The sequence below is a fragment of the Mustelus asterias genome, chromosome 3 (genome assembly GCF_964213995.1).
Source record: "Mustelus asterias chromosome 3, sMusAst1.hap1.1, whole genome shotgun sequence".
Taxonomy (NCBI): domain Eukaryota; kingdom Metazoa; phylum Chordata; class Chondrichthyes; order Carcharhiniformes; family Triakidae; genus Mustelus; species Mustelus asterias.
In genome coordinates this window covers 14,965,894-14,979,365 of record NC_135803.1, presented here as the reverse complement: position 1 = coordinate 14,979,365, position 13,472 = coordinate 14,965,894, and the positions used below count along the sequence as shown (strand labels likewise).

At 45.3% G+C, this 13,472-nt stretch overlaps 1 protein-coding gene across 1 annotated transcript in view; it reads left to right on the top strand.

The window, feature by feature from the left end:
* The first annotated feature begins 27 nt into the window (after positions 1 to 27).
* eif2a (eukaryotic translation initiation factor 2A) overlaps positions 28 to 13,472 on the top strand; it is a 54,149-nt gene continuing 40,704 nt past the window's right edge. Inside the window, exons 1-4 of the mRNA XM_078205182.1 lie at positions 28 to 512; positions 6,796 to 6,865; positions 8,320 to 8,394; positions 8,817 to 8,935. Coding sequence (XP_078061308.1) covers positions 485 to 512; positions 6,796 to 6,865; positions 8,320 to 8,394; positions 8,817 to 8,935 — 292 coding nt within the window. The 5' untranslated portion in view covers positions 28 to 484. The remainder of the gene's footprint in view (positions 513 to 6,795; positions 6,866 to 8,319; positions 8,395 to 8,816; positions 8,936 to 13,472) is intronic.

Genomic DNA, 13,472 nt, shown 5'->3' with positions numbered 1-13,472 from the left:
GCGTGTCGAGGGGCGTGGCGAAAGCTAGGGGCGGGGCGGAGGACAGTCGCGGGGCGGAGGACAGTCGCGTGGCAGGAAGGGGACGTGGCGTCGGTTGCGATGCTCGCGGCGGTGATGGACGGGGCGAGTTGAAAGGGGGTGTGGTGAGGGGGGGCGTGGCAACTGGGAAGGGGCGGGGCGGGAGAAGGGGGGGCGTGGCGTGTGGAGGGGGCTGCGGCCACGGCGAGGGGGCGGGGCGACCTTGAGGAGCGCGGCCGCGACGAGAGGCGATGCTGGCGGCGTGTGGGCGGGGCTAGTCGAAAGGGGGCGGGGCGTCGTGGAAGGGGGCGTGGTCTCGGAGAGAGGGCGTGGCGGTGAAGGACTTGCGTGGGGCGGACACCTTTCGCGGACGGAGGGGCGTGGCCGGGGTAAGGGGGAGCGTGTGGAGGTCGCGACCTCTGGAACCGGCGTGGGGCGGGGCCAATGAGGCTATTTCCGGTGTAAGATGGCGCTCTCCACGCCGTTGTTGGCAGGTTGGTCATTTCAGTCAGTGCGGGTTTATGCAATGGAGCAGTCCGGTCTCTGCTTGCGGCAGCCACATATAATATCCACTCCCATGTACTGCTTATACTTTGTTGATGCCGGAGGGGTCGGTTCAAATTCAATTATCTGTTGTAATTCAATAGTTTTCCTGACATTTGTGTGTGCAGTAACATGGTGGTGGAAGCTGCTGGCTTGCAGCAAGCAGTGGAGAGGCCCAGGGACCGGCTCTCTTCACCATTACAGGGCGGTCACTGTTAGCAGGTGAAGGGACATCCAGAGGTGATTGAAACACATCAAATTCTTGCAGGGATTGTCAGGGTTCCAGGAAAGATGTTTCCCCTGGCTGGGGGCTGGTGGGAGGGGAATCTAGACCAGAGAACCCAGTCCGAGAGTAAGGGGCAGGTTTTTTAGCACTGATCTGAGGGAGGAATTTCTTTTGGTCAGTTTTTCTTTTTGCCTTGGAGTTTAAGTTTATTTATAAGTGTCACAAGTAGGCTTGTACTAACACTGTAATGAAGTTACTGTGAAAATCCCCTAGTCGCCACATTCCAGCGCCTGTTTGGGTTATACTGAGGGAGAATTTAGCATAGCCATTGCACCCAACCAGCATGTTTTTTGGACTGTGGGAGGAAACCCATGCAGACATGGAGAACATGCAGACTCTGCACAGACAGTGACCCAAGCCAGCGGGAAAGTGACATTGAGTTTGAAGATCAGCCATAATCTAATTGAACAGTGGGGACAGGCTCAAGAGGGTTCAGTGGCTGCTCCTGCTCCCATTTCCCCTGTCCCTATGATTGACCTGGGAGAGGATGGGTGACCTTGCATTTAGAGGCTTGAGGTCTGGATGAAAGTTTCTTATTTTGAGAAGTGGGGGGTGAGAAATAAGCTGCCTAAATTTTGCCAAGTTGAAAACAAAGCAGACAACCAGAAGGAGTGAAATGAAGTGGGAAAACTAAATGCTGGAAATGTAGGTCAAGCAGCATCTGGAGAGTGGGTGATGGATAATGTTTCAAGTTGCTGGCTTTTCATTAGAAAATTTGCATGTTGGATTTGTTTTTTTTTTGTTTTTGATGTGGGTGAATTGTATTTTAATTCTTTCAGATCACCTGACAGAATAGAAGAATAATATAGCCAGTTTCTTAAATAAAATAATCAAAGCTTTGACTTCATATTTGTATATTAATAATTCCTGATTGGGTCAATCCTTAATCGAATAAATGTCAATCGCAATTGATAGGTGAATGCAGTGAAGGTGTTTGCTCAGAATATATTAAACTTTGAATACAGATATAAACTGTGGAGAGCATAGAGATGCAGTGTAACCCAGAAATAAAATCGGTGTTACTGGTCTATATTTAGCACCCAGATGACAATGGCAGGATATGGTGATTGTGAAGAAAGATTTTTGGGCTATCTCTGTCTGACACCCTGCTACTTCTCTCCCGCTTTTAAATACTGCCTAAAAGCATCTGTTTGCTTTGGATCATCTTTTGTAATTCCTCTAATACTTATCTGCTCTTCCCAGATGAGATTCCTTGGGTGTTTATGCTATACAAGTGAGTTGTTGCCTTTGTTAAAATGGTTTAATGTAGGTGTCCTAATTCTTTGGGACATAATTCAGTTCACCTTTGGCACACGGAGAAAAAACCTCCTGACTCCCAAATTGATCAACCACAATGTTAATTACTTTTCAAAAATCAGTGTAAACCATTTAGATGTGATTTACATCCACAATAGTTCCTCCGTGACTTGCAGATGCAGTAAAGGGGATATTTGGAGGAAATGACAATTGTAATTATTTTTGTGATAACATTTGTACATCATTACTTTCTTTAAAGAAAACAAAAGATTTGTAGAAGTGGGAATTATCTGGCGTAAGTTTTGATACGCTGCCTGCACCACAGACTGCAATCAGTAAGGATAGGTAACAGCACCCCCTCCACAATTATCCTCAACACTGGTGCCTCCAAAGATGTGTTCCCAGCCCCATACTAAACTCCTTATACATTTACGACTGCGTGGCCAAATTCTGCCCCACCTTCATTTTCAAGTTTGCCGATGACACCACCGTAGTGGGTCGGATCTTGAGCAAAGACGAGACAGAGTACAGGAAAGAGCAAATCTGGTGAAATGCTGCAATGACAATCTCTCCCTCAATGTCAGTAAAATGAAGGAGATAGTCATCAACTTCAGAAAACGTAGTGGAGGATGTGCCCCTGTCTACATCAACACTGACTAAGTGGAATTGATCGAGCGCTTCAAATTTCCAGGTGTCTAGATCACCAACAACCTGTCCAGGTCCCTCCACGCTGGCCCTATAGTTAAGAAAGCCCATCAATGCCTCTACTTTCTCAGGAGGTTAAGGAAATTCGGCATGTCCACTACAACTCTCCAATTTTTACAGCGTCTTCTGAATGTATCCCAAGTTGGTATGGCTCCTGCTCTGGTTGCAAGAAACTACAAAGGATTATGAATGTAGCCCAGTCCATCACACAAACCAGCCTCCCATCCATTGACTCTATCTACACTTCCCGCTGCCTCGGAAAAGCAGCCAGCATAATTAAGGATCCCACGCATCCTGAACATACACTCTTCCACCTTCTACTGTTGGGAAAAAGATACCAAAATCTGCGAATGCGTACCAACCGGCTCAAGAGCAGCTTCTTCCCTGCTGCTGTCAGACTTTTGAATGGTTCTATCATATATTAAGCTGATCATTCTCTTCACCCTATCTGTAACTAAACTAGATTCTGCATTCCTTTCCTTCTCCCCATGTACTCTGAATGGTGTGTTCTGTCTGTATAGCATGCAAGAAACAATATTTTTCACTGTATCCTCATATATGTGACAATGATAAATTGAATCTAAAATATTAGAAAACAGATTACACTGTCCAAATAAAGGAATATTTTGCGTCTATTTTTGAGGAGGCAAATTGTCTGGAGATAGTTGACAGTAATGTGCTGTTCATTCTGGTGAAGGGGCTGTATGGATATTAACTACTTCTGTAGAGCACTTAAACCCATGATTAAACAGTAGCTGTGCTCCCTCTGGGCAGAAGTTTCAAGCATTTGACCAGTCCAAGTTTCTTTGACCCAGTATAATTCTTTTGTAGGAGAAACCTGTATTTTTGGAAATAAAAGCAAACATCCCCGGGGTGTGTCAGAGACAAAAATAGTGTTCTTCAAAGATCTACCTGTCCTAGATGCAACATGATTGATATTGAACAACATTAGTGCGGTTTCTTTGTGCTCCTGAGATAGGAGACTCATAATACTGCATCTTTAAAGCATAGAATTGTTAAGTTTAACGATTCATTTAGACGTTTCTATTGAGTTTTTTTATTCATTGAAAGTGTACAGCTGACCTCCAATAGAAACTGAGTGCTATGAACTGACACTGTGAGGCAGTTAAGTAACTCTCGATGAATTAATTTTTAATGAAATTAATCTCGGTTTTGTCCCCCCTTTACACTTTGTCTTTGAATCAATTCTTCCAATGATGTACGGAAGTTTAAAAAATGAAAAAGCAAACCTAGATTTAACCATTCCAAAGCTCTTTTAGCCAACCTCACATTTTCCACCCTCTGTGAATTTGAGCTTGTTCAAAATTCTGCTGCTCACACAAGCTCCCATTTCCCCCATGCTCGCTCATCCATATTGCCTTCCTTATAGGCAACACCTTTCACTTGTTTTTGAATCCCTCCGTGGCCTTGCCTCTCTCAAGGCACTCTTTTTTTTTTAGAAACCCTACAGTGCAGAAAGAGGCCATTCGGCCCATCGAGTCTGCACCGACCACAATCCCACCCAGGCCCTACCCCCATATCCCCAGATATTTACCCGCTAATCCCTCTAACCTACGCATCCCAGGACACTAAGGGGCAATTTAGCATAGCCAATTAACCTAACCCGCACATCTTTGGACTGTGGGAGGAAACCGGAGCACCCGGAGGAAACCCACGCAGACACGAGGAGAATGTGCAAACTCCACACAGACAGTGACCCGAGCCGGGAATCGAACCCAGGTCTCTGGAGCTGTGAAGCAGCAGTGCTAACCACTGTGCTACCGTGCCGCCTCCTTCAAACCTACTTGTTTGACCAAGCATTTGGTCACTTACCCTGCTATCTCCTAATGCAACGTGGTGCCAAATTCTGTTCAATCATTCCCATGAAGCACCTTGCGGTATTTTACTACATTATATAGGCACAATATGAGTTGTTATTGGAAAGATGCCCTTGGAAAGATGTTTAAGTTTCACTACAAGGGGGGAAGATGGAGAGTGAAGTGTGGTCAGGAAGGGGGGTTTGGTGGGGGGGTTGGGGAGGGGAGTTTAACACATGGTGTGCCACAGGGATCAGTGCTTGGGCCCTTAGCTGTTCATGATATATATATGAATGACCTGGATGAGGAGTTGGGAGGTCTTGTTGAAGTTGTACAAGACATTTGTAAGGCCACACTTGGAATACTGTATATGGTTCTGGTCACCCTATTATAGAGAGGATATTATTAAACTAGAAAGAGTGCAGAAAAGATTTACTAGGATGCTACCGGGACTTGATGGTTTCAGTTATAAGAAGAGGCTGGATAGACTGGGACTTTTTTCCCTGGTGCGTAAGAGGCTTGGGGGCGATCTTATGGAGGCCTGTAAAATAATGAGGGGCAAAGATAAGGTAGATAGTCAACATTTTTTCCCAAAGGTAGGGGAGTCTAAAACTAGAGGGCATAGATTTAAGGTGAGGGGGGAGAGATTCAAAGGAGTCCAGAGGGGCACTTTTTTCACTCGGAGGGTGGTGAGTACCTGGAACGAGCTGCCACAGGCGGGTACAATTTTGTCTTTTTAAAAAGCATTTAGACAGTTGCATGGGTAAGATGGAGGGATATGGGCCAAATACGGGCAATTGGGACTAGCTTAATGGGTAAAAACTGGGCAGCATGGACAAATTGGGCCGAAGGACCTGTTTCCATGCTGTAAACCTCTGTGACAATTCTCTTTTGAGAAAAACAATAGCAGATGATGGAAATGCAGTGGATACAATGTGCATTGAGTTTCGGAATGCCTTTGAGAAGTTACCACAGAACAGAGGATTAGGAGTAGAGTGACAGCGTGGATTAAAAACTGTTTTGAAGGGAAGACATGGAGGATTGGAATAAAGGTCCTTTTTCTCAGAGTAGGTGATAATGAGTAGCTGTGTTATTTGATTGAGAGTGCACTATATCTTGTGATACCAGCCATTCAGAGACATTATCATGTACTGGATTCATATGATGCTCAGTTGGAAAGTATGTCAAGATTGATAGATTCCAGGACATGCAGGGAGTCAAGAGATATAGGGATAGGGTGGAAGTGTAGATTTAAGGTAGAAGATGAACCATGTTCTTATTGAATGATGGAGCAGGCTCGAGGGGCTGTACAGTTATTATTGTTCCTATTTGGATATGAGATTGCTTTCATTGGAACATTCTCCCCTTTTACATGTGGAAATTCTCAAGACAACATTGGCGAAATTCTCATTGTATCTACTTGGCACGTTTTCCTGGATTCGCAGAGTTTTAGGTCGATGTTTGGGGGGTGGGGGGGGGGCCTTGTGAGGGATTCCATTGAATGGACCTTGGGGCAGGGGGAAGCAGGTGGCAACATTCTTTGCATTTCTGAGTGTTGATGTGAAGCTCAGAAATCCCTGCTGTTACGTATGGTGGCAGTGAGTGACAGCTTCAGAGTGGTATAGTCAGAGTATCATCCAAACTTGAGAAAAAGTTGAAATAAATATGTTTCTGAGCTGGAATGACCGAGTGCTGTCCTGAATCTCCCAATAAATGAACCTCGTATTGATAAATTACCACAATCATCGGCTTGTTAATCTTCTGACCAATCATTAGAATCCCACAGGCAGACTGAGGCCATTTGGCCCATCAAGTCTGCACCAACCACAATCCCACCCAGGCCCTATCCCCATAACCCCATTCATTTACCCTAGCTAGTCCCCTGACACTAAGGGACAATTTAGCATGGCCAATCCACCTAATCCTCACGCAGACGCAGGGAGAATGTGTGACCTCCACATAGACAGTGACCCAAGCTGGGAATCGAACCCGGATCCCTGGTGCTGTGAGGCAGCAGTGTTAACCACTGTGCCACCATGCTGCCCTACGTTATCACTAGACTTGAAGCCATATAGAATGCCACTTTTCACCTTTTGCAACAGGTTAAACCACAATTTTACGAATAGCGGGAAATATTTTTCCAGTGACCCTTCTGATTTTGTGTTACAGTTCGAGGCTCTGAAGGAATCTATATGCTCAATGGTCCTCCAACCTACACAGAAAATACCTCTTTCACAAGGTATTTTGTAAAGCTTTTTCATTGCACTTGTGAATCGTTCATGGATTATGAAATTTACATTCGTGTCAGCTGAGGTGTTCAGCTGGCAGCATTCTCACCTCTTAAGCCAGAAGAATTTGGTTCAAATCCCCACTCCCAAGGGCTTGGGCACAAAAATCAAAACTGAGAGTGGGCTGCCCCATCGACGGTGCCATCTGTCTGCCCTTTTGAGTCCACGGCACTGTTTTGGAGAAGAGCAGAGGAGTTTTCCACAGTGTCCTGGCCCTAACCCTGGCCAATATTTATCCAGCGATCAATATCACAAAAACTGATTACCAGCTGGGGATTATCACATTGCTGTTTGTGGGAGCTTGCTACCTGCAAATTGACTGCCCCATTTCCTACATTACAACAGTGACAACACTTAAAGTACCTCACTGGCTGTCGAACAGTTTGAGACATCTGGTGGGCATGAAAAGGAAATAAAATTACAAATCTCCCTGTCTATCTTTTGAAGTTAAAACTTTCCCAGTGGTACAGTGTGCATTAGCATCAAGTAACAGGATATGGGGAATTATAACTGCAGTCCCAAGCCACAAATTCCTAATAGTGATGGGGACAGGGATCAATGCCGCCAGCTGTTTCTATCTAAGCAAGGAAGATTCAGCTCTGCATCACTCTTCTTCATCTCAATAGCCCAGCTATAGTCAGGCAATGACAGAGGTCCATAGAATCCCTATAGAATCCCTAGTACAAAAGGTGGCCATTCAGCTCATCGAGTCTGCACTCATTCTCCAAAAGAGCATCTTACCCAGGCCCACCTCCCTGCTCTATTCCCGTAACCCCGTGCATTTACCATGGCTAATCCACCTAACCTGCACATCTTTGGACACTAAGGGGAAATTTAGCATGGTCAATCCACCCAAGTCCTCTTTGAACTATGGGAGGAAACCAGAGCACCTGGAGGAAACCCGCGCTGAGAATCAACAGTGCTAACCACTGTGGAAAGATACAGTGGCAAGGCACTTAAACATACCCAGATTAGAGGAGGAATGGGTGACTGACAAGTAGGAGGTGGAGAAGGGTGATTGTGGTGACCCCAAGAAAAAGGGGAGAAACCAAAAGAAGGAGAAGAATGAAAGGATGTCCAGAAACAGACCGTGTCTCTCTGACCCCTCAGGCAGAAAATGATGGACTCTTTGGAAAATCACCTCCACACAAAAAGTGAATGCTTTTATTCATGAGCAAGCCAGGAACAAATTAAGTTTGAAGAACCAATTGTATTGATTACTTATATTACCTATTGCAAATTGCACATCAGCAGAGGGATAGTACTCCATTTGCTTTTCCTTTTTCAAATACATCTACGTTTTAATGAATTTTCTTGGGCAAAATAGTTTCTCGGGGGGATTATTTTCAATGTGTGTCATTTTGAATTCTCCTAGTAATCGTGTTTCTCTTTTTGTGTTTTGCAGAGATGACAGGAGAAATTGCAAAGGCTTCACTTTCAGCAAAGATGGTTCTTTGTTTGCTTGGTGCAATGGGGAAAAGTCAGTAGCGACCTTCAGCTCCTAATCACAAAGCCTTCTATTTGTAGAATCGGTCTCGCACTTCAAGCTTCCTCCTTTAACTGCGTTCCTGTTGCAGCAAAATACTCCCGACCAATGTTGAGCCTAATACTTGAAAGTTTCAATTAGTGGGGTTGGCGCATCTTGATCATGCCGCCATGTTTTGAGGTGCTGTGTTGATATTTGAATGGGCAGGAGAAGGTGGAGACCTGACGGACAATACTAGATGAATAAGTACCGCTCCACATGCATGTATCACTGTTGCATTTACGTATTTCAATGTTGTAAGCGCCTACCGAACCAGTTAGCCAAGCCCTTTCCTTTTTCTGTGCCGTGTTATACTGAGCACTCTGTAACCAATTTTGATCATCTTTGTTTGAATCGTTTCTCCTTTTTCTCTCCAGTGTCAATATCGTGCGCACCCATGATGGTCAACTGTTGCACTCTCTTGACCTACCTCGAGTGGCATTGCTGGCATTCTCTCCTCAGAGCCACATCTTGACGACATGGCAACCATATATAAGTGAGTAATTCAACTTACAGTAAGCCTGTGTTTGGCACTTTGTTGTAATTGCACCAACTGGGGCAGCGCAGAGGTTAGTTCGCACTGCTGCCTCACACCGCCAGGGACCCGGGTTCGAATCCGGCCCTGGGTGAATGTCCGTGTGGTGTTTGCACGTTCTCCCCCTGTTTGAGTGCATTTCTTTCGGGTGCTCCGGTTTCCTTCCACACTCCAAAGATGTGCGGGTTAGGTTGATTAGTCATTGCTAAATTGTCCTTCACAAGGGTAAATACGTGGGATTAGGGCCTGGGTGGAATTGTCGTCGGTACAAACATGATGGGCCGAATGGTCACCCCCTGCACTATAGGGATTCTATTCTATGACATGGCTGTGTTGAAAGGAGGTGGGGGTGGGTTGCTGCTTGCTCGATAATTTGTCTTTTGGTTTGGGGAAAGTGCGAAAACAACAGTTTTTATTTTATTTTGATGCTCTATCAAAATGATAGAATGTGACTGCCCCATGAGCTGGACGCCTGACCTGTTGGGGAGGAAGTAATAAGCCAAGCTCTTCCACCAAGTGAGAGTTGGCAGTCAGAGAGCAAGCACCTTCAGCCACAGCTGTCCAAACCTTTTGTTGTCATTGGCCACAGAAGTGGCCTGGGAACCACATGTACATAAAGTTTAAGCCCATGTCCCGGTTCACTTGTGCGCGTCTCAAGTTGGCCGGCATCAGCCGATCTAGGTGTTCTGTTCTGACTTAAGGTTCATCCAACAATGAGCCAACAGTGTTTAAAAACAGCCCAGTCCACCAATCACAGCCCAGAAAGTGCAGAACAGGATTAGGCTCAGCTGTGGTGATGCCTGCAGTTGAAGAATCTGCCAGCACTCCCTCGCAACATTTACTGATAAACTTAAAACGTAAATTAGAATGATTTATTTGTGTCACAAGTAGGCTTACATTTCCACTGCAATGAAGTTACTGTGAAAATCCCCTCGTTGCCACATTTGGGCGTCAGTTCGGGTACACTGAGGGAGAACTTAGCATGGCCAATGCACCTAACCAGCACGTCTTCGGACTGTGGGAGGAAACCGGAGCACCCGGAGGAAACCAACACAGACACAGGGAGACTCCACACAGACAGTGACCCAAGCCGAGAATCAAACCTGGGTCCCTGTTGCTGAGACAGCGGTGCTAACCACTGTGCCGCCATGCAGTTGAGTAAGGCACATTGGAATGTATGCAAGCTGAAGAACTACACTCAATCGCAAGGAATCAGTATCTTGAAAGAGAGACCATTAACAACAAAATGAGTCTAAAATGACTATCTGGATCTTTCGCAACATGAAGTACATAAGCATCACACCCGAGGCACCATGTAACAAATACCTTTAAGTGCAAACCCTGAGAAATTAATGAGGAAAATATTCAAAATCTTGACAAAATTAAATGTATATTAATTTTGGCAGCCTATTTATTAGGTGTACGGTACAGACTTTATCATCTTGTGAAATCCAGTGTCCCTGAGCATTTCCAAGGTCACCTAATGGAAAAACAAACATTAATTGTAATTATTCACATTAAAGCTGGTTAAACTTATGGCTTTGATGTTTTAAGGGAGTCGTGTTGTTTACAGCAAGGCGATCAGTTCTTCTTCTTTTAGATTTACTTTGTTAGCTAGATTGTGCAATTTTCTTCCTGTTATTTATTGCTTGTGGCTTTTGGTAGAAATGTGAATGGTATGAGGGCATTCCGAATCATTAATCATTCTCGAATGATGACGTAGTCGTAATGTCACTGAACTTGTAATTCAGAGGCTTGGATTAATGTCCCAGGGGGTCATGGATTCGAATCCCTCTGTGGTAGCTGCTGGAATTTAAATTCAATTAATAAAAATGGGATCTCAAGCTAATCTCAGTAATGGTAATCAGGAAACTATCGCCGGTTGTTTAAAAAGCCCATGAGGTTCACTGGTGTCCTTTTAAGGAAGGAAATCGGCCAACCTTACTTGGTCCGGCCTGTATGTGACTCCAGGCCAAGTCTCTTAACTGCCCTCTGAAATGGTTCAGCAAGCCACTCAGCCAAAGGGCAGTTAGGATGGGCAACAAATACTGGCCTTGCCAGCAATGCCCACATCCCATCAAATAATTAAAAAAAAGGCCTGAGTGGAGGTGAAAACCTGGAATCATTTAAAAAATGGATTTGGGAGACATTGGAAGTGTGGATTGTACATTCTATCTGGGTAGATGAGCTTGTGGGGATAACGTGGTCGTTCTTGTCATCAAGGCAGTATTTATGGGAGGCACAGTCATAGTGGTTAGCACTGCTGCCTCACAGCACCAGGGACCCGGGTTCGATTCCCGGCTTGGGTCACTGTCTGTGTGCAGTTTGCATAAATACTCCCCGTGTCTGTGTGAGTTTCCTCCGGGTGCTCTGGTTTAGAACATAAGAAATAGGAGCAGGAGTAGGCCATCTGGCCCTTCGAGCCTGCCCCGCCATTCAACAAGATCATGGCTGATCTGAAGCGAATCAGTTCCACTTACCCGCCTGCTCCCCATATCCCCTAATTCCCTTATCGATCAGAAAACTATCTACCCGTGATTTAAACACCCGAAAACTATCTACCCGTTTCCTTCCCCAATCCAAAGATGTGCAGATTAGATGAATTGGCCATGCTAAATTTCCCCTTAGTGTCAGGGGGACTAGTGAGGGTAAATGCATGGGGTTATAGAAACATAGAAGATAGGAGCAGGACGAGGCCATTTGGCCCTTTGAGCCTGCTCTGCCATTCATTAAGATCATGGCTGATCATTCAACTCAATAGCCTAATCCTGCTTTATAGTTATGGGGATAGGGCCTGGGTGGGATTGTGGTCGATGCAGACTCAACGGGCCGATTAGCCTCCTTCTGCACTGTAGGATTCTATGATTATCCAAGTGTGACGTCAAGTTGCCCGAGCAAAACTGGAGTCAATGGAAATCAGCAGAGAAGACCCTTACTGTTTGGAGTCATACCTGGCACAAGGAAAGATGGTTATGGTTGTTGGGGCTTAATCGTCTTAGCTCTAGGACATCACTGCAGGAGTTCCTCAGGGTAGTGACCCAGGCCCATCTTCAGCTGCTTCATCAATGACCTTCCCTCCGTCATAAGGTCAGAAGTGGAATGTTCACGGATGACTGCACAATGTTCAGCACCATTCGCGACTCTTCAGGTACTGAAGCAGCCCGTGTCCAAATGCAGCAAGACCTGGACAATATCCAGGCTCGGGGTGGCAAGTAACATTCACACCACAGAAATGCCAGCAATGACCATCTCCAACAGAGTGGATATGACCATTGCCTCTTGACATTCAATGACATTACCATCGCTAAATCCCGCACTATCAACATCCTGAGGGTTACAATGGACCAGAAACTGAACTAGACTGGCCATATAAATACTGTGGCTACACGAGCAGGTCAGAGGCTTGAAACCCTGTGGTGAGTAACTCACCTCCTGACCCCAAAGCCTGTCCACCATCTACAAGGCACAAGTCAGGAGTGTGATGGAATACTCCCCACTTGTCTAGATGAGTGCAGCTCTAATAACACTCAAGAAGCTTGACACCATCCAGGACAAAGCAGCCCACTTGATTGGCATCCCATTCATCACCTTCAACGTTCACTTCTTCCGCAACCGACGCACAATGGCAGCAGTGTGTACCATCCACAAGATGCTTAGCAAGATTCCTTTGACAAGAGCCTTCCAAACCCACAAACTGTATCACCTAGAAGGATAGGGACAGCAAATACATGGGAACACTGCCACCTGCAAATTCTCCTTCAAGCCACACACCATCCTGACTTGGAACTTTATCGCTGTCCCTTCGCTTTTCGCTGTTGCTGTGTCAGTGCAAACAGCACTGTGGGTGTACCTACACCACATGGACTGCAGCAGTTCAAGAAGCTCAGCTCACCATCACCTTCTCAAAGGCAACTGGAAATGGACAATAAAAATGCCAACGATAGCCACAAACGATAGCCACATCCTGTGAAAGGATAAAAAAAATCCAAGCCTCTCTAGCCATTGTGCTTCCACTGGAACATGAGAGGATCCCTGTGCAGCATCATGCACAAGAATATTAAAATACAATTTCCCACTAAAGTCTATGGTTATTTTTATAACAATTAATTTGAGCACCAGCATTTTAATTCTCAATCCTGTTCATCCTGCATAATTCTTTGGACTAATATAATGTCCCTGTGGTTGCTGAATATTTTTTCTGAATCTCCTTTTTCCTCCTTATCGATGCTTCTAATCTCCTATTTCTGCCTCCATTATTACCCTCCCGCTAACCTGTTTCATTAAGCCTTTGTTTCCGGTTAATTGTTCAGTAAGGGAATTACAGAATGCTGTTAATGGGAGGCCTAAGGCAGATTTTCCAGTGCTGTCAAATTAATCTGTCGCTTGTCTGCTCCAGCCTGCCACGGTCAACCCTCCATAAACCTGAGGACATCCTGCCCATGTCCTCACCTACACCTACATTAGCTTCCAGTCAGGCAGTGTTATGATTTAATTCTCA